This window comes from Pongo abelii, chromosome 10, assembly GCF_028885655.2.
Source record: "Pongo abelii isolate AG06213 chromosome 10, NHGRI_mPonAbe1-v2.0_pri, whole genome shotgun sequence".
Lineage (NCBI taxonomy): Eukaryota > Metazoa > Chordata > Mammalia > Primates > Hominidae > Pongo > Pongo abelii.
The window spans coordinates 62,277,377-62,299,023 of record NC_071995.2 but is presented as its reverse complement, the minus strand read 5'-3'; the positions used below and the strand labels follow the sequence as shown (position 1 = coordinate 62,299,023).

Genomic DNA, 21,647 nt, shown 5'->3' with positions numbered 1-21,647 from the left:
GATGTTGAGCATTTTTTCATATGTTTGTTGGCCATTTGTATATCTTCTTTTGAGAATTGTTTATTCATATCCTTAGCCCACTTTTTGATAGGATTGTTTTATTCTTGCTAATTCATTTGAGTTCGTAGTGGATTCTGGATATTAGTCCTTTGTCAGATGTATAGATTGTGAAGGCAGGAGAATCATTTGAACCTGGGAGGCAGAGGTTGCAGTCAGCAGAGATCACACCATTGCACTCCAGCCTGCGCAGCAGAGCGAGACTCTGTCTCAAAAAAGAAAAAAAATAATTACTTCAGTTTTCCATTAGTTCAGTCCATTCAGTAAACTCTTGTTTTGCTTGATATTTGTGGACAATTCAGCTCTTCATGAGTCCTTACGTTTTTCTTTTATTCCAATGTCACAATCTCAAGAGTTATCAGAAACCTGAATTTGAGAGCACCTGTCAAAGTTCTATAGCTGATTATAAACCATCCTTTGAAGAGGATCAAGACAAGACAAAAAACTTAACATAACAACATTAATTGTGATTGATAGCCTATACTCAGACATTAGAATTTTAGAAATCCCATAAATTTTGGAACATATATTAATATTATTCCCTAAAATATAATCTGAGGAAGATTAAACATACCCATGTACCTAAACATATCAGGTAATCCTGTTCACCTTTCTTCTGTATGCCCCAGGGGCCCTCTGTAGCATCCAAAAGCTAACCATCAAGAAAGACAATTTTGAAACTGAAGTTTCATTTGGGGAAGACTGTTAAATATGTTAGAGGGTTAAAGCACTTGATGTTATGAAATAGAATACCAGATTACCTTATTTATTTTGCCAAAATGATGACTTGGACATTTTTTAAAAAGCAAAAACCTTTTATAACCCTTTATAAATTTTGCTAAAGAGCAGATTAGTGCCTTAAGAGTACCTTGTTGTGCTTTTATTTTAATTCTCAATTTGCAGAAAAACCATATAATACCCCTACCCCTGCTTTTTTTTCATATGGAGTCTTGCTCTGTTGCCTAGGCTGGAGTGCAACAGCACGATCTCAGCTCACTGCAACTTCTGCCTCCCAGATTCAAGCAATTCTCCTGCTTCAGCCTCCTGAGTAGCTTGGATTACAGGCATATACCACCACACATGGCTCATATTTTATTTTTAGTAGAGATGAGGTTTTGCTATGTTGACCAGGCTGATCTCGAACCCCTGTCCTCAGGTGATCTGCTTGCCTTGGCTTCCCAAAGTACTGGGATTACAGGCATGAGCCACCATGCCCAGTCCATGTAATACCCTTTTGAATTTAGTTAATCTGTTCACACACAGAATTTCTTTCACAAGATTAATTCTTACAATCATTCCACAACTTGTTGAAACTTTTAGGTTTATCTTATCTAATTCCAAACAATCCTTTAACCCTAGATAAAAATTTACATTTTGATGACATCTGCATTTTGCCAATAATCTTTAAGACTGTTTTTATTTCTCAAAGATTAAAGTTATGTAAACTAAAAGGTACCACAGCTTTTGTCTTCCCTTTAAAACGTATTTGATCCAAGTGCTTATCCTTCCTTAGGTCAATTAATTAGATCTCTTTTTATAGACATCACACACTCAACACATATATAACTAGAGAGACAGGTAGAAGAAGATCCAGCCTGGGGGACAGAGTGAGACCCTGTCTCTAAAAAACAGGGAAGTTAGGCTGGGTACAGCAGCTCAAGCCTGTAATCCCAGCACTTTGGAAGGCCAAGGATCATGAAATCAGGAGTTTGAGACTGGTCTGACCAATATGGTGAAACTCTGTCTCTACTGAAAATACAAAAATTAGCCAGGTGTGGTGGCGTGCGCCTGTAATCCCAGCTACTCAGGAGACTGAGGTAGGAGAATTGCTTGAACCCAGGAGGTTGAGGTTGCAGTGAGCCAAGATCATGCCACTGTGCTCTAGCCTGGGCGACAGAACAAGACTCTGTCTCAAAAAAAAAAAAAAAAAAAAAGTTACTAGGCTGGGCATGGTGGCTCACACCTGTAATCTCAGCACTTTGGGAGGCTGAGGTGGGCAGATCACTTGAGGTCAGGAGTTCAAGACCAGACTGGCCAACATGGTAAAACCCCGTCTCTACTAAAAATACAAAAAAAATTAGTTGGGTGTGGTGGCATACACCTGTGGTCCCAGCTCCTTGGGAGGCTGAGGCAGGAGAATCACTTGAACCCAGGGGGTGGAGGCTGCAGTGAGCTGAGATCGTTCCACTGCACTCCAGCCTGGGCAAGACAGAGTGAGACTCCATCTCAAAAAAAAAATGTAACTAGATAGATAGATATAGATACATATATAGATATAGATATAGATACAGATATTTTCTTTTTCAGACAGCATCTTAATTTGTTGCCCAGACTGGAGTGCAGTGGTCCTTGTGCCTAGTTCCTCACACAGAGCTTCTGAAACATTTAGAATTTCCTGAGTGATAAGAACATTGTTTGTTATTCATAACAAGTTCCTTTCAACAATAGAACAAATGCTAATGAGATGACACTTGGTGGGCCTCTAGATAGCTTCAGGATGGGGCTGGTTGCCAGAGGAACCAATCATGTGATTAGAGAGTTAGAACTTTCACTCCTCCTCTGCTGCCACCCACATCTCTAACCTCCTGGGATGGAGAGGGACTAGAAATTGAGATGATCACCAGTGACCCATGATTTAATAACTCTTGCCTACTTAATGAAACCTCCATAAAAATTTTTAAATGGGTTGGGCACTATGATGATTAATACTGAGTGTCAACTTGATTGAATTGAAGGATGCAAAGTTTTGATCCTGGGTATGTGTGTGAAGGTGTTGTCAAAGGAGATTAACATTTGAGTCAGTGGGCTGGGGAAGGCAGACCCACCCTTTATCTGGGTAGGCACAGTCTAATCAGCTGCCAGTGCAGTTAGAATATAAAGCAGGCAGAAAAATGTGAAAAGAGAGACTCGCCTAGCCTCCCAGGCTACATCTTTCTCCTGTGCTGGATGCTTCCTGCCCTCGAACATTGGGCTCCAGGTTCTTCAGTTTTGAACTCGGTCTGACTCTCTTTGCTCCTCAGCCTATAGACAGCCTAGTGTGGGACCTTGTGATCATGTGAGTTAATACTTACCAAACTCTCCTTTGTATATGTATATTTTCCATTAGTTCTGTCCCTCTAGAGAACCCTGACTAATACAAATTTTGGTACCAGGAGTGGTTCTAGAGGAACTGAATATTAAGTTTGGAGTTCTTTCATTGGTTTTGGGGTTTCTGGAGTTGACTGCTTTATATGATTAGACCAAAAAATGCTAAGGACTCTACTTCTAATAGTATAGAGAGCACTGATAGTCCTTGGCATGAACTGTTTAGAGAGTGCAAAATAAATGCATTTGACATTCTTGATTCATCACTCATGAGAAACAAGGAGTTTAGTGACTCTATACATAATACATTTGTATGGAGTATTATGTAGACAACCAAGGAATTTAATGAAGCTGGTTGGTTGCTCCTAAATTCTGCAGACAAAGTGATGAAAGAAAATGATGAACTCAGGGATTCTATCTACCAGCTTCAGAAGCAGATACTGAACCTCAAGTCTGCTTAGATTGCCCTGAGTGAGAGTCTTATCTCCTATAGTGAAAGAGCTACAATTGTGGAAAAACAGACATGAGCTCTTATCATGCAAGTCGCTGACCTGCAATGGAAGATGCATGCACAGCCTCACCAGGTGTCTACTGTTAAAGTGAGGGCATTGATTGGAAAAGAAAGGGACCCTGCAACTTGGAATGGGGATGTGTGGGAGGACCCTGATGAAGTTGGGGACACTGAGTTTGTAAACTCTGATGAACTTTTTTTGCCAGAAGAAACAGCTCCCCTAGCCCCAGTAATGGCAACATCCCATCCCTGATCCATGCTGCCATCAGTCTTTCCAACTTTGCCTGAGGAGATAAACCCCGCACTGCCTAAGGCAACAGTGATGGCCTCCCCTGAGGCAGTTGCCAGGCAAAATAATGTTGACTCTCCTTAGGACCCACCCCACAATATTCCTGTTTGCTTGTAGACCTATAACTAGACTAAAGTCCCCGTAGGCCCCTAGAGGTGACGTTGAGAGTATGACCCCATAAGGAGGTGTACTACATTCGAAAAGAACCTCATGAGTTTTCTAATTTTTTTAAACAAAAATCTGGAGAACAGACATGGGAATGGATATTAAGGGTGTGGGATAATGGTGGAAGGAACACAGAGTTGGATCAGGCTGAATTTATTGATTTGGCCCCACTAAATAGGGACTCTGTGTTTAATGTTGCAGCTCAGGGAGTTAAAAAAGGTTCTAATAGTTTATTTGCTTGGTTAGCTGAAATATGGATTAAAAGATGGCCCACTGTGAGTGAGCCGGAAATGCCTGATCTCCCTTGGTTTAATGTAGGGGAAGGGATCCAAAGGCTTAGGGAGTTTGGTATAGTGGAGTGGATTAGTCATTTTAGACCTACTCATCCCAGCTGGGAGGGTCCAGAAGATATACCCTTGACCAATGCCTTGTGAAATAGATGTGTGAGGGCAGCACCTGCATCTTTGAAGAGCCCTGTAATTGCTCTTCTCTGTATGTCAGATCTAACGGTGGGAACTGCAGTCACTCAACTACAAAATTTAAATACAATGGGAATAATTGGATCCTGAGGTGGCAGTGGCCAAGTGGCAGCACTCAACTGTCAAAGGCAAGGTGGGCATAGTTACCATAATGGACAGCAGAGGCAAAACAACAATCAGAATAGTCTGACTCACATAGAGCTGTGGCATTGGCTAATTAATCACAGTGTTCTTAGAAATGAAATTGATAGGAAGCCTACTGCATTCCTACTTAATTTATATAAGCAGAAAACTTCTAGGTCGAATGGACAAAAGACTAATTTGAATTGTGAAAACAGAGGATCATGGCCTTTTAATCAGTTTCCAGATTTGAGCCAGTTTACAGACCCAGAACCCCTTGAATGAAGGGGAGGCCATGTCCCCTTAAGGAAGGACCCCACTACATTACCAACAATTTATGCAGTGAGTCTTTCTCCCATCCTTCCCCCAGGAGACCTGTGGCCTTTTAGCAGGGTAACTGTGCATTTGGGAAAGGGAAATGATCAGACATTTTAGGGGACTACTGGACAATGGCTCTGAGCTGACGTTGATTCCAGGGGACCCAAAACATCATTATGGTCCTCCAGTTAAAGTAGGGGCTTATGGAGGTCAGGTAATTAATGGAGTTTTAGCGCAGCTTCAAGTTACAGTGGGTCCAGTGGGTCCCTGGACTCATCCTGTGGTCATTTCCCCAGTGCCAGAATGCATAATTGGCATAGACATACTTAGCAGCTGGCAGAACCCCCACATTGGCTGGTAGAGTGAGGGCTATTATGGTGGGAAAGGCCAAATGGAAGCCATTAGAGCTGCCTCTATCTAGAAAAATAGTAAATCAAAAACAATATTGCATCCCTGGAGGGATCATGGAAATTAGTGCTACCATCAAGGACTTGAAAGATGCAGGGGTGGTGATTCTCACCACATCCCTGTTCATCTGTCTCCCATTTGGCCTGTGTGGAAGACAGATGGATCCTGGAGAATGATAGTGGATTATTGTAAGCTTAACCAAGTGGTGACTCCAAGTGCAGCTACTGTACCTGATGTGTTTTCATTGCTTGAGCAAATTAACACATCTCCTGGTACCCGGTATGCAGCCATTGACTTGGCAATGCCTTTTTCTCCATTCCTATCCATAGGCCCACCAGAAGTAATTTGTCTTCAGCTGGCTAGGCCAGCAATGTACCTTTATTATCCTACCTCAGGGGTATAGCAACTCTCCAGCTTTGTGTCATAATCTTATTCAGAGAGATCTTGATTGCTTTTCGCTTCTGCAAGATATCACACTAGTCCATTACATTGATGACATTATGCTGATTGGATCTAGTGAGTAAGAAGTAGCAAACACACTGGACTTATTGGTGAGACATTTGTGTGCTAGAGGATAGGAAAAAAATCCAACTAATATTCAGGGATCTTCTACCTCAGTAAAATTTCTAGAGATCCAGTGGTGTGGGGCCTGTTGAGATATTCCTTCTAAGGTGAAGGATAAGTTGCTTCATTTGGCCCTGTCTACAACCAAGAAAGAGGCACAATTCCTAGTGGGCCTATTTGAATTTTGGAGGCAACACATTCCTCATTTGGGTGTGTTACTCTGGCTCATTTATCAAGTGGCCTGAAAGGCTGCCAGTTTTTAGTGGGGTCCAGAACAGGAGAAGGCTCAGCAACAGGTCCAGGCTGCTGTGCAAGTGGCTGTGCCAGTTGGGCAATATGACCCAGCAGATCCAATGGTGCTTGAGGTGTCAGTGGCAGATAGGAGTGCTGTTTAGAGCCTTTGGCAGGCCCCCATAGGTGAATCACAGAGGAGGCCTCTAGGATTTTGGAGCAAGGCCCTGCCTTCTGCAGATAACTACTCTCCTTTTGAGAAACAGCTCTTGGCCTGTTACTGGGCTTTGGTGGAAACTGAACGTTTGACCATGGGTCACCAAGTCACCATGTGACCTGAACTGCCTATCATGAACTGGGTGCTTTCTGACACATCTAGCCATAAAGTGGATCATGCACAGCAGCATTCCATCATCAAATGGAAGTGGTATATATGTGAACGGGCTCAAGCAGGTCCTGAAGGCATAAGTAAGTTACATGAGGAAGTGGCTCAAATGCCCATGGTTTCTGCCACCCTGCCTTCTCTCCCCCAGCCTGTATCACTGGCCTCATGTGGAGTTCCCTGTGATCAGTTGACAGAGGAAGAGAAGACTAGGGCCTGGTTCACAGACAGTTCTGCATGATATGCAGGCACCACCCAAAAGTGGACAGCTGCAGCACTATGGCCCCTTTCTCGGACATCCCTGAAGCACAGTGGTGAAGGGAAATCTTCCCAGTGGGCAGAACTTTGAGCAGTGCACCTGGATGTGCACTTTGCATGGAAGGAGAAATAGCCAGATGTACGATTGCATACTGATTCATGGGTTGTAGCCAATGGTTTGCTGGATGGTCAGGGACTTCCAGAAGAAGCTTCCAGAAGAAGCATTATTGGAAAATTGGTGACAAAGAAATTTGGGGAAGAGGTATGTGGATGGACCTCTTTGTGTGGTCAAAAACTGGGAAGATACTTGTATCCCATGTGAGTGCTCACCAACGGGTGACCTCAGCAGAGGAGGATTTTGATAATCAAGTGGATAGGATGACCCATTCTGTGGACACCACTAAGCCTCTTTCCCCAGCCAACCCTGTTGTCGCCCAATGGGCCCATGAATAAAGTGGCCATAGTGGCAGGGATGGAGGTTATGTGTAGGCTCAGCAACATGGACTTCCACTCACCAAAGCTGATCTGGCTATGACTACTGCTGAGTGCCCAATTGCCAGCAGAAGAGACCAACACTGAACCTTCAATATGGCACCATTCCTCGGGGTGATCAGCCAGCTACCTGGTGGCAGGTTGATTATATTAGGCCTTTTCCATCATGGAAAGGGCAGAGGTTTGTCCTCACTGGAATAGACACTTACTCCGGATATGGGTTTGCCTGTCCTGCACTCAATGCTTCTGCCAAGACTACCATCTGTGGACTCACAGAATGCCTTACCCACCATCATGGTATTCCACACAGCATTGCCTCTGACCAAGGCACTCACTTTATGGCTAAAGAAGTGTGATGTGGGCTCATGTTCATGGAATTCACTGGTCTTACCATGTTCCTCATCATCCTGAAGCAGTTGGATTGATAGAATGGTGGGATGGCCTTTTGAAGTTACAATTACAGGCCAACTAGGTGACAATACTTTGCAGGACTAGGGCAGAGTTCTCCAGAAGGCCATGTATGCTCTGAATTAGCATTCAATATGGTGCTGTTTCTCCCATAGCCAGGATTCATGGGTCCAGAAATCAAGGGATGGAAGTGGAAGTGGCACCACTCACCATCACCCCTAGAGATCCACTAGCAAAATTTTTGCTTCCTGTTCCCATGACATTACACTCTGCTAGCCTAGAGGTCTTAGTTCCGGAGGGAGGAATGCTGCCACCAGGAGACACAACAACGATTTCATTAAACTGGAAGTTATCATATCCACCTGGATACATTGGGCTCCTCCTACCTTTAAGTCAACAGGCCAAGAAGGTAGTTACAGTTTTGGCTAGGTGATTGACCCAGACTATCAAGATGAAATCAATCTACTACTCCACAATGGAGTTAAGGAAGAGTATGCATGGAATACAGGAGATCCATTAGGGTGTCTCTTAGTGTTACCACGTCCTTTGATTTAGGTCAGTGAGAAACTACAACAGCCCAATTCAGGCAGGACTACAAATGACCCAGACCCTTCATGAATGAAGGTTTGGGTCACTCCACCAGGAAAAAAAACCATGACCTGCTGAGGTGCTTGCTGAAGGCAAAAAGAATACAGAATGAGTAGTAGAAGAAGGTAGTCATCAATACCAGCTATGATGACGTGACCAGCTGCAGAAACAAGGATGGTAATTGTCATGAGTATTTCCTCCTTCTTTCGTTAAAAACATGTTTGTGCATGTATACACCTGTACTAAGAAAATATCTTCATTTTATTTCCTTTTTCCTTTCGCATGTGACATAAGATTTATTGACTTTACATCAGCATTTAAATATTGTTAGCTTTATGGAATAGTATTTGGGTTGGGGATTGTTGCATTTCCGGCTGTACAAAGGATAGCTGTATTATGCTAGGCATAATTATGACCTTATTATTGTCTTTATTTGAAGATTATGTATGATCTCAGGGGATGTATATGGGTTTAAGTTGACAAGGGGTGGACTTGTGATGGTTAATACTGAGTGTTCACTTCATTGGATTGAAGGATAGAAAGTACTGATCCTGGGTGTGTCTGTGAGGGTGTTGCCAGAGGAAATTAACATTTGAGTCAGTGGTCTGGGGAAGGCAGACCCACCCTTATTCTGGGTGGGCACAATCTTATCATCTGCCAGTGCAGCTAGAATATAAGCAGGCAGAAAAATGTGAAAACAGAGACTGGTCCTAGCCTCCCAACCTACATCTTTCTCCTGTGCTGGATTAGGAGCACAAACATTAGACTCCAAGTTCTTCAGTTTTGGAACTCAGACTGGCTCTCCTTGTTCTTCAGCCTGTAGACAGCCTATTGTGGGACCTTGTGATCATGTGAGTTAATACTTAATAAACTTCCATATATATGTATATATGGGAGTTCTCTACCCATTCTGTATAAACTTCCATATATATAAATATATGGAAGTTATCTCATATGTATAACTAGAAGTTATCATATCCACCTGGACACATTGGGATCTATATATTTATTCCATTAATTCTGTCCCTCTAGAGAACACTGACTAATACAGACACAGTGGCTCACACTTGTAATTCCAGCACTTTGAGAGGCTAATTTGGGACAATTGCTTAAGGCAGGAGTTTGAGTCCAGCCTGGGAAACATGGCAAAACCCTGTCTCTTCAAAAAATACAAAAATTAGCTGGGTGTGGTGGTGCACGCCTGTAGTCCCAGCTACTCAGGAGGCTGAGGTGGGAGAATCACTTGAGCCTGGGAGGTTGAGGCTATACTGAGCCATGATCGCACCACTGCACTGAAGCCTGGGTGACAGAGCAAGACCCTGTCTGAAAAACAAACAAACAAACAAACAAAAACTTTAAAAAACCCTTAAATGACAGGGTTTGGAGAGCGCCCAAGTTGGTGACCACATCAAGTTCTTGGGACAGTGGTGCACCAGGAGAGGGCTTGGAGGCTTTGCACCCCTCCCCTGATACCCTGCTCAACGCATCTCTTCCACTTGGCTATTCCTGAATATAATCCTTTATAATAAACTGGTAATAGGAAATGAAGCACTTTCCTGAGTTCTGTGAGCTGTTCTTGCAAATTATTAAACCTGAGGAGATGCTTGTGGTAAAGGGGAGGAAAGACTTTTCCCCTACCTTCTTAGGTTTTGTGGCTGTTCCTGAGGATTAAACTGAGAAAGGGCAGGTTAACAGGAGATAAGGATACACATTTTATTTGACGTTAACATTTTTACATGGCAGGGGAACTTTCATAGAAGAGAAATGAAGACCCAAAGAAGCCGACAGGCCTGAGCGCTTATATACCATGTTAACAAAGAATGATAAATTGTAGAGTTGTGACAAGACAAGGCAAAGGGGCTTAGGCTATGCATAGTGAACTGTGGGAAAATGACTAGGAAATATATGGTGAAAATTAATGGAAGATAAGATTTATTTTAGTATTTGTACAGATTCATCTCAGTGTCCATGCCTCACCTCTGTTGATAAGAATGTTCTCAAAAAGTAAAGGAAACCAAGATCTGCACAGGGGTTTCCTCTGCCCATTCCTCCCACCTCACCCTTCAAACCTAAACTCGAGCCTGCTGCTCACCGGCCTAGCTTTGCTCTCACCATGGCTCTCAGCAATGCTGACGTGCAAAAGCAGATAAAGCATATGATGGCTTTCATTGAACAAGAAGCCAATGAGAAAGCAGAAGGAATAGATGCAAAGGCAGAAGAAGAGTTCAACATAGAGAAAGGTCAGTTTGTGCAAACCCAAAGACTAAAGATTATGGAATATTATGAGAAGAAAGAGAAACAGATTGAGCAGCAGAAGAAAATTCAGATGTCCAATTTGATGAATCAAGCAAGACTCAAAGTCCTCAGAGTGACAGATGACCTTATCACAGGTTTGTACCAGCTGCTGGAGCCCTGAATGATTGTTTGTTGCAGGAAATAAGATTTCCCTCTGGTAAAGTCTGCGGTGCAAAAGGAAATCTCTATGTACAAAATTGCCACCAAAAACTATGTTGATGTCCAAATTGACCAGGAGGTCCCCATTATATATCTCAACTCCACCAGCTATGTCTACCTGCCAGAGGACATAGCTGGTGGAGTTGAGATATATAATGGGGATCGTAACATAAAGGTTTCCAATACCCTGGAAAGCCAGCTGGATCTCATAGTCCAGCAGATGATGCCAGAAGTCAGGGGGGCTTGTTCAGGGCAAATGCCAATAGGAAGTTTTTGGACTAAGCCTTCAGGAGGTGGAGCTCATCCTCAGTTCTCCTGCTGTGATGTGGAAGCTTCTGATATTTGAAGAAACACAAATGTCTCTGTAGTTTCCTCTTTACTGCCCCAGTATTGCTCTGTATTTATCAGTGATGCGCCTCTGTCACTAATGCCTCGCCTAATTGTTCACAATGGTGGAAAGCTTCATGTAATATGATCAGGACTCACCTCCAGTTTATCTAAAAGTAAAAGAAAAAAGAATGTTCTCCTCTTCCTGGTATAAAGAGGTTGCCTTTCTCATGGGAAATTTATGTCCTGGTGTTTTTTTTTTTTTTTTTTGACAGAATTTTGCTCTGTCACCCAGGCTGGAGTGCAGTGGTGTGATCTCAGCTCACTGCAACCTCCACCCCTCAGGTTCAAGTGATTCTTGTGCCTCAGCCTCCTGAGCAGCTGGGATTAGAGGCATGCACTACCACACGTGGCTAATTTTTGTATTTTTAGTAGAGTTGGGTTTTTGCCATGTTGGCCAGGCTGGTCTCAAACTGCTGGCCTCAAATGATCCGCCTGCCTCAGCCTTCCAAAGTGCTGGGATTATAGGCATGAGCCACTGTGCCTGGTCTATGTCCTGTTTTAAGGTAGAAAGGTGGAGATCAGAGAGCCCTTCCTACATCTGCTGTCTCTCAAGCACCTTCAGGTCAAAATAACCAATATGCCAAAGTGGCATATTTTGGGTGGCATGTTCTGGTTCATTTCATGGGGAGCTCCTGATTTATAGCTGGTTGATCAGAAATACAAACGGAAACCTGGGAGTTGCAACTGGCATCTGAAGTTAGGGCAGTCTTGTGGGACTGAGCCCTTAACCTGTGGGGTCTGTGCTACTGCCAAGTAGTGAATGGCAGAATGGAATCGAATTGTAGTACTCCCAGTTGGTATCTAGAGAATTAGAGAATTGGCTTTGGGTGAAAGAGAAAAAAAATTACACTCTTGGTGTCTGAAGTGAGGAAAAACAACTCAGACATATCTGTATATCTATATAGATATATTGATATATGAGCCTTTTTAAGGTATCTGTCCCTGTGATTGGGAGTTGGTGAAAAGCATAGAAAAAGAACATGGACTTTGCATTTCACTAAGCCCAGGTTTGAATCCTGTTTCTCACATTTCCTGGATGTGTGAACTTAAGCAAGTCACTTAACCTTTGTGAGTCTCAGTTTCTTCATCTCCATTACTAGCTTCACAGAGTTGTTGTATTACATGAAATAAGGTGGACAGGGCAGGGTACACAGCTGGGGTGGCTGACTTAACGAAGTCGGCCCTTAAGATTGAATCTTTAGCATAGAGGGAGAAGGGAAGGATGAAGGTCCGAGGAGCTGGATAGGCCCTTCTACTTCTGGCATCCAGCTTGTGTAGCTAGGCCAGCACATTCAGCCCATTCATTGTCCACTAGACTTTATTCCAAGCTGGACTCAGAGCTACTATGTGTGAGAAAACTGTGGTGCTTTTACACTTTCATGGATGAGCACCTTTCCATGCTGACACACTGTGGCATGGAAACTGTTTGTAGAAGTTGTAATTAGCAGGTTTATCAAATCCCTTGTTGCTCACCAGGTCTCCTGTCACACTAATTAGGGTATCTAATTGGTGTTGGTTGCCTTAAATGCATATTTATCCTTGTCCACAAGCATAATTATTCTTGGCTTTTTTTTTCCTTCAACATGTATAGGAAAATAAAAACACATACAAAAATAATTTAGTAAAACAGATCGAAGTTTGATGACATTTAAATTCCTAGAAACTTTGCAAGTGATATTAAAATTAGTGAAGAGTTTGTCCTGTGCTGATGTGCAGGGCTATTCATAGAATAACACTTGCCCCCACCTGTTTTCTACTTTCATTCCCAAAAGTACCATCTGACACTTGGGCGTGGGGGCTTTTGATGACACAAAACTGCCACTGTCACAAGGAGCCCCAGCTACATTACAAGATAGAAAACACTCCCCTTTTCCATTATGCCAACAGTAATGCTGTATGTTTTCTGTTCTTCCAGCTGCTTGTTCCCTGAGTCAGGTATTGCTATATATCTAGGGCCCCAGTGGTTCACCTCAGAGACATTCTGCAATACGTGTCCTAAAGCAAGAGACAGGCCCAAACCTACTCGACCATCTATTTGACAATAGTCATTGCTAGAATCTTTAATATGTTAATAATGATGATGTCATGCCTAGAGCAGCAGCACACAATAACTACTGAGCACTTAAATAAAGGTAATTATTAGGACTAGCTCCAAACCTCTTGGGTAAAAAAGCCTAGGGGATATTTTTGTCATGTGATACAGGTGCCCATGATCCAATCAACTCGGTCATCCGAACAAAGCAAGCTCAACATTGGAAATCATTTCTAGTAAAAATACTTAGTTTAAATTATCACATTTTTAACAGGATTCCTAATTAGACCCAACTTTTCTGAATATATAGAGGAAAAGATGCTTTTCTTTTTAGTATACATACGTTCTTATATGGGTCGCAATTAGCACTTTGAATTGCCAAGGCTGATCTCAAACTTCTGGCCTCGAGCAACCCTCCTGCCTCAGCCTCATGAAGTGCTTGGATTACAGGTGTGATGCAACATGCCATACCTGAATTGTACTTTTTACATTTAGATGAAAGAGGATGGTTATTAAATTCTAAATGAACAATGCAGATGGGAACAGAGTGACAGGATTGAACTGTATTAGTGTTTTTTTAGAGATGAAGTCTAACTCTGTCACCCAGGCTGGAGTGCAGTGGTGTGATCTCGGCTCATAGCAACCTCTGCCTCCCAGGTTCAAGCAATTCTCCCTGCCTCAGCCTCCCAAGTAGCTGGGATTACAGACGCCTGCCACCATACCTGGCTAATTTTTGTGTTTTAGTAGAGATGGGGTTTCTCTATGTTGTCCAGGCTGGTCATGAACTCCTGACCTCAGGTGATCCGCCCGCCTCGGCCTCCCAAAGTGCTGGGATTATAGGCATGAGCCAACATGCCTGGCCACAAAACTCTTGAATGGATTGGGTTATTAACCATTTAGTTTCAGTTTCAGGTACATTCTAGAACAGCATTACCCAACAGAACTTTTGGCAATGATGGAGATGTTCTATATCTTGTCTAATCATGTCTAATACAGTAGCCATTGGCTACCTGTGGCCATTGGGCTTTTCAAATGTGGCTAGTGCTGCTGAATAACTGAATTTAAGTTTACATTTAGATAGACACAGGTAACTAGTGTTTTCAAATATTCACTGCAGCTCTAGAAAAACAGAAAAGACCTTACAGGTTTTAGTGGTATATATTGAAATATTGGCATAAAATTAAATAGACGAATCCCCAACCAGATTGAAACATAGTTTAATGAAATCTAAACTGAACCAAAGTTTAGTAATACCACAAAAGCCTTTAAGGTCTTTTCTGTTATTCTAGAGCTGCAGTGAATATTGGCTCTCCATAGTCGTGAGCTCCACATTCATAGATTCAGCCAACAGAAGATTGAAATCATACTAAAAAAAAATTGAATCTGTGCTGTACATGTACAGACTTTTTCTTGTCATTATTCCCTAAACAATACAGTATAACTATTTACATGACATTTTTTGTTGTAGTTAGTATTATAAATAATCTAGAGATTATTTAAAGTATATGGGAGGGTATGCATAGGTTGTATGAAAATACTATACCATTTTCTATCAGGCACTTGAGCATACTCAGATTTTGGTTTCCAAGGGAGATCCTAGAACCAATTTTCCATGGATACTGAGGGACAACTGTATGTGTGTGTGTGTAATCTTTAAAAATAAATGTAAAACCTAGATATTTTCTAAAACCAATGATGTGGGGCAAAAGTAAAAGCACAAGAAACTGATGAGTCTCTCAGGTTTCATGGATAGTTTTTACATACGGAAGCCTGACCATCTTCCCCACAGGAATGGGACTTTATGAATATAATTGAACCCCTTGCAATAGAGAAACAGATGTATTATTTTTGTAGTGTCCCTTCTAAAAATGTTCTTCAGCTGGCCCGTACTACCAAGCATTCCATCAGATATGCATTGTGCTAAATGACTGAAGGAATTCATATCCAAGCCACTGAAGAAGCGTGTCAACTGCTACATGCACACTAGAGAATACAGCAGCAGATGACTTTGCAGTCAGGCTCTTTTGTCATTATTGCCTTACACCTGCCAGACTCTGGTCCTTGGTGTCTAGGAGACCAGACTTTCCACCAAGTGCAGAAACAGATTGAACTGTACTGTATTTCTGAGTGGAGAGCACAGATGATCCTGATTCTCCAGACCATTATTACAAAGTGAAATTTGAAGCTAACATAGGCTGGGCAGGGTGGCTCACACCTGGAATCCCGGCACATTGGGAGGCCAAGGTGGGCGGATCACTTGAGATCAGGAGTTTGAGACCAGCCTGTCCAAAGTGGTGAAACTCCGTCTCTACTAAAAATACAAAAATTAGCTGGGCATGGTGGCAAGCGCCTGTAATCCCAGCTACTCAGGAGGCTGAGGTGGGAAGATTGCTTGAGCCCGGGAGGTGGAAGCTGCAGTGAGCCGAGATTGTGCTACTGCACTCCAGCCTGGGTGACAGAGTGAGACTCTTCTCAAATAAATAAATAAATAAATAAAAATAAATTAAAATAAAGCTAACATAGAAAGAGGCAGGGATATGAACACTAAAGTTGTTTTTTTTTTCAACTTTTTAATGACCTCGCACAAAAAAGAGAGAATTCAAGTTTGGTTAGTGAATTTGGATGGAATGAGGTTTAAGAGACAACTTAAGACTGTTACAGGATGATTGTGCAAGTAACACTAACATCCTAACAGATAAGCCTTGGTGATCTCATCCTCCTTTCCAGCATGCCAGCAGTGATGTGCTCTATATTTCCTGTTCTCCTCCAAGCTGCTTGCTCCCTGGGTTGGTATTGTTGTATCATCAGGACCAAGTGGTTTACCTCCTAGACATTCTGTAATCTGTGATCTGAAGCAGGAGATGGGCTCAAACCTGTCTGATTGATGAGTCATAAGTGCTTCCACCTAATTCCAGCAATATACAAAGGCATTATTTGCATCACATTTAGTACCATTATTTGTGAAATGCCTACTTTTACAAGTGATTGTGATGACTGGGGTCTTAAAGTTTCTTAAATTCCAAATAGAAAAAACTTATTCTGCCTATCTTGTCAAGGGGAATTTGTTGGAAGATTTTGGAGTCTCCTAGGGAATCAAAAGGGAAGCAAAAGAGCCAAATAGTGAAAGACTAGGAACCCAGGTGCCTGTTCTGGGGCCTAAGCAGCTTGGCCAGGACCTCCTCCTAGGGTCCAGCCAGCTCCAAAGACTTCTAGCCCTGTCTCTCAAGAACAAAGGTCACAAATCCAGGGCAAGACATTGATTGGCCCAGATTGGGTCAGCAGTCCACCTCTAGACCCATCAGCTATGGCTAGGGCAGGAGTGGATCTAGGTTTTATGGGGACTGAAACTCATACAATTTGGAGAGCCCCCCCCCCTTGAAATAACTAAGATGTCTGTTTTACATTGTACAAATACAATGCCTGCAGCACTCCAAAGAAATCAGGACAGAAGAAATCACAAATACGAAGTGCCTACAGCCACTCTTAAGAGAGGAAGTGAGACAGAAGAAAAATTGAAGTGGGAAGAAGAGCCTGTGGTCTTAAATTATTGTGGTTGAAGAGGTGGATTATTGTCTTTGCAATTTTTATAAAAACATTTGGCCATGTGAACACATTTTTAGGGTCTCTCCTAAGACTTTGGAAGGAACTCATGCACTGAGGGGGGCTGAAACATTTTTTTTTTTTTTTTTTGAGGTGGAGTCTCGCTCTTTCACCCAGGCTGAAGTGCAGTGGTACAATCTTGGGTCACTGCAACCTCTGCCTCCTAGTTCAAGAGATTCTCCTGCCTCAGCCTCCTGAGTAGCTGGGACTACAGGTCCACACTACCGCACCTAGCTATTTTTGTGTTTTTAGTAGAAACTGGGTTTCACCATGTTGGCCAGGCTGGTCTCGAACTCCTGGCCTCCAGTGATCTGTCTGCTTCAGCCTCCCAAAGTGCTGTAATTACAAGTGTGAGTCACCGCACCCGGCCGGGGGCACTAACACTTGAGCATCATTCATTTCATGGAAGGAGCAAAGTCTTTTTCTCTTCTTTTTTTTTTTTTTTTTTTTTAATTTAAGGATGAGGACCCTCATAGTAACTATAGGAAGAGAGCAATTCTTCAAAAAAGGGAGAGGCTGGAAAGACAGAATAACAGCAGACCACTGTCTTATCCTGCACCTGCTGCTATAACAAAATACCTTAGACTAGGTAATTTATAAACAACAGAAATTTGTTTCTCACAGTTCTGGAGGCTGGAAGTCCAAGATCTAGTCACCAGCAGACTCAGTGTCTGGTGAGGGCTGCCCTCTGCTTCAGAGATGGCAACTTCTTGCTGCATCCTCATATGGCAGAAGGAACAAATCCTATGTCCTCACATAGTGGGAGGGGCAGTGGGACTAGGGCACTCCCGTCAACCTTTTATAAGGGTACTAATCCCATTTATGAGGGCAGAGCCCTAGTGACTTAATCACTTCCAAAAAGGCCCTACTTTTTAAATTTTATTTTTATTTTTTATTTTTGAGACAGGGTCTTGCTCTGTTACCCAGGCTAGAGTGCAGTGGTGTGATCATAGCTCACTGCATCCTCAACCACCTAGGCTCAAGCAATCCTCCATCCTCAGCCTCCCAAGTAGCTGGGGCTACAGATGCACACCACCACTCTCAGCTAATATTTCTATTTTTTGTAGAGATGACATCTCATTATGTTGCCCTGGCTGGTCTTGAACTTGTGAGCTCAAGTGATCCTCCCACTTCAGCCTCCTAAAATGTTGGGATTACAGGTGTGAGCCACGGTGCTTGGCCGAGGACATGTTCACGTCAAAGTCAAAGTTCTTTTTGCTCCATCATGCTACCCAGCTTACAATTTTGGACTTACAATTTTTGTGAGGATTTATGAACAGTCATTTAATCAGTACATGTGACTAGGTCTTCTTCATAATCTCAATCAAATTATTTAATTAATGACCAAATAACTATTTTTTTTTTTTTTATGTCAAGGAAGAAAAGAATGGCCTTGCCTTTTGGAGAAGCAAAGAGCCCAGAAGTCTGAATGAATCTCCTCTCAGGTGAGATTGTTGTTTGGAGTATGTGTTTAACTTGCTAACCAAAATATTTTTATATTGCAACTTGTTTTTCTTAATGTTTTTTTCTCTACTAATGGCTTTGGACTGAGTTCTATTAATCTTATATATGCAATAATGGAGAAAGTAGTTTTGAGAGAACTTTTTCTCAATTCAAATCAGTTGAATAGTATAGTTTTTCTAATTTTCTATATATTACTGAACATATAGATGTCACAATATAGATAAATAATTCATTAAAATTAAATTCAAAAACATCTGTTGAGCTCTGGTTCTGCGTAGGGCACTATGTTAGGCCCTATGATGGATACAAAGATGAGTAACTCATAAATCCTGTCCTTGAGAAGCTGATCCTAACCAAGATATACAGCATTTGCACAAATAAAGAAAATACATAGTCCACATGCTAAGTGTCCTGAATGAGTCTGAGCAATTTTCAAAGAGATTTAAAGAGGGGACAGATGATATTCAGTTGTGGGAAGAAGTCAAGATGCCTGGTGACAGTTGGTAAAGGAATAGGGATCCTGGAGATGGGGAAACTGCAGCTGGAGGAATAGTGGATGAGTAGATCCAGGCAGAAAAGAAATGGAACATGTGTAAGCCCCGTGGGATTGAAAATAGGACCTGAAAGTGAAATGGATCCTCCACTTTGGAGGGTCTTAAAAGTCCAGATGAAGACTTTACACTTCATTTCACAGGATATGAAAAAACCATTGAAAGTTTTGACCATGAGAATGACATAGAAACCATTACTACAGAAAAATAATCCAACGATTGTGCTTAAAATGGATTGAAGTGGGGGAAAGAGCTGAGGGTGGTGGAAATTAGAATGTGAACTGGGGTAGTGGTAGCAAGAATAAAGAAAAAGGGATGGATGGAAGAGACATTTCATAGGCGGAATCCACAATACTAACATTTAATTGAAACAGGAGAGATGGAAACAGAAACTACTGTGGTTTCCAGCTGGGGTGACTGAATAGCGATGCCCTTCAAAGAAATAAGGATGTCAGAAGGGATCACGCTCAAGTACTGGTTTAAATAGGTTAAGCTTGAGGTCCTAGTGGGCTTATCTGGTGTATAAGTTCATCTGGCAGTTGGAATTTCAGTCTGGAAGATGGGAAAGAAGTCTGGGTAAATTTAGAAAGGAGAAAAAGGAGTTTCTTTTTTTTTTTTGAGACTGAGTCTCACTCTGTCACCCAGGCTGGAGTGCAGCGGTGTGATCTCTGCTCACTGCAACCTCTGCCTCCCAGGTTCAAGTGACTTTCCTGCTTCAGCTTCCTGAGTAGCTGGGATCACAGGTGCCCACCACCACACCTGTCTAATTTTTTGTATTTTTAGTAGAGATGAGGTTTTGCCATGTTGACCGGGCTGATCTCAAACTCTTGACCTCAAGTGATCTGCCCACCTCAGCCTCCCGGTGTTGGGATTACAGTCGTGAGCCACCGCACCTGGACAAAAAAAAAAAAAAGGAGTTTCTTGAGTTGCGTAAGTTAAAGTGTGATACTGTATTTTTTTTTTTTTTTTTTTTGAGATGGAGTCTTGCACTGTTGCCCAGGCTGGAGTGCAGTGGCTTGATTTCGGCTCACTGCAACCTCCGCCTGCTGGGTTCAAGTGATTCTCCTGCCTCAGCTTCCCAAGTAGGTGGGATTACAGGAACCCGCCACCATGCCCAGCTAATTTTTTGTATTTTAAGTAGAGATGGAGTTTCACCATGTTGGCCAGGCAGGTCTCGAACTGCTGACCTCGTGATTTGTCTGCCTCGGCCTCCCAAAGTGCTTGGATTACAGGCGTGAGCCACTGTGCCTGGCCAAAGTGTGATGCTGTTACACACTTTCTCTATTTAGATATTAGAAGGAAGAGGGGAGTGTAGGATTCTGGGAGCTGACAGTCAAGGGATATAGAAGCATAGGGAAAATTAATATGAATTGGATCCTAGAAAGACAGGTCATAGCAAGGGGAAATATCCAGATTAGAAAAGCATTGCAAAATGCTGTTCAGAAAAAGTGAAATCCTAACTGGGGATATTCACAAACCCGTGGTGGCCCATGCTGTGTTGCTTAGCTTGCTGGGGAGGGGCCTTTTCTCACTGCACTTTCTGTCATTCTCACCCTCTCTCACAGTTTGAACAAGAGGACCTATGAGGTCTCTTCCAAACCTAAATTTCATTATTATTATAACTTCCTTTCTTGCCAAAAAAAAAAAAAAAGGCTTAGGAAGTTTATTTTTCCTAAACACATTACCAATTTGCTTTGTAGAATTTTAACCTTAGGGCCAATTATTCTGGATAAGAAAATTGTTGGACAGTGGCTGCAGTACCTAATATTCTTAAAGGTGCTTAAGTAAGTTCAAGGTTAAGGAGTTCATGTGTTCCTGTCAGAGTTCTCAAGGCTTTGGAGGTTCTGATGACATTTGAAGCTAAACATCAAAAAAACTTACTAAGACAGAATTGTCTAATGTGTTCTATTTAGCATGGCAAACCATAGCTTAAAATGTGCATTGAGACCCCTTTAAAATGCTGGCGTTGGAGAAGGAACCAACAGCCTGTGTAGCTGAATTCCTTTCACCAGATTTCTCAAGGGTTGCTACTGGCATTTGTGTGGTACCATTTGTACTTGTGCAGAATGGGGCCACACGTTGTGAAACTTCAGCTTCCCTGGCTTTTGTCCACTAAGTGCCAATAATGCTCTCCATTTATTGTGGCAACTAAGAAACACCACTACACATTTTCTTTTTTAAAAATTTTATTTTATTTATGTTAAGTTCTGAGATACATATGCAGGACGTGCAGATTTGTTACATAGGTAAATACGAGCCATGGTTACCATGCATTTTCATGGAACTACCCTGGCTACTTCCAGCTCTCAACACACTTGTCAAATGGTCAGGATTTGTTTCCATTTCTCCCGTTCTGTGCTCCTTCTCCCTTCTCTGTGCTGTCCTCTCTCTAACCTTCCCTAGTATCTCAGTCTGTTTTCTGTTGCATATCACAGAATACCTGAAACTGGCTAATTTATAAGGAAAAAAATGTATTTCTTACAGTTATGGAGGCTGAGAAGGCCAAGGTCAAGGAGTTGTATCTGCTGAGAGCCTTCTTGCTGGTGGGGACACTCAGTGGAGTTCCTAGGCTGTGCAGGACATCACATGGCAAGAGGACTGGGCATGCAAGCTCAAGTCTGTCTTCCTCTTCTTATAAAGCCAGTTCCATTCCCATGATAACACATTAACATATTAACCCACTTATCCATGAATTGATTAATCCATTTATGAGGGTAGAGCCCTCACTACCCAGTCACCTCTCAAAGGCCCCACCTCTCAATACTGCCATACTGGGGATTAAATTTCAATGTAAGTTTTGGA

The 21,647-nt window shown here is 42.3% G+C and overlaps 1 protein-coding gene and 1 pseudogene across 17 annotated transcripts in view; both read left to right on the top strand.

The window, feature by feature from the left end:
• The window catches only part of C10H12orf56 (chromosome 10 C12orf56 homolog), a 144,762-nt gene that overhangs the window by 42,220 nt on the left and 80,895 nt on the right, over positions 1-21,647 (top strand). For all 17 annotated transcript variants that reach the window (XR_008511960.1, XR_008511961.1, XR_008511962.1 and 14 more), the window contains exon 3: positions 18,212-18,275. Coding sequence is in view for 14 of the 17 variants with exons in the window: in XM_054527350.1 (XP_054383325.1) it covers positions 18,212-18,275 (64 nt within the window). In the remaining 3 variants the exon portion in view is untranslated. The remainder of the gene's footprint in view (positions 1-18,211; positions 18,276-21,647) is intronic.
• Positions 10,388-11,234, top strand: LOC100432797 (V-type proton ATPase subunit E 1-like; annotated as a pseudogene).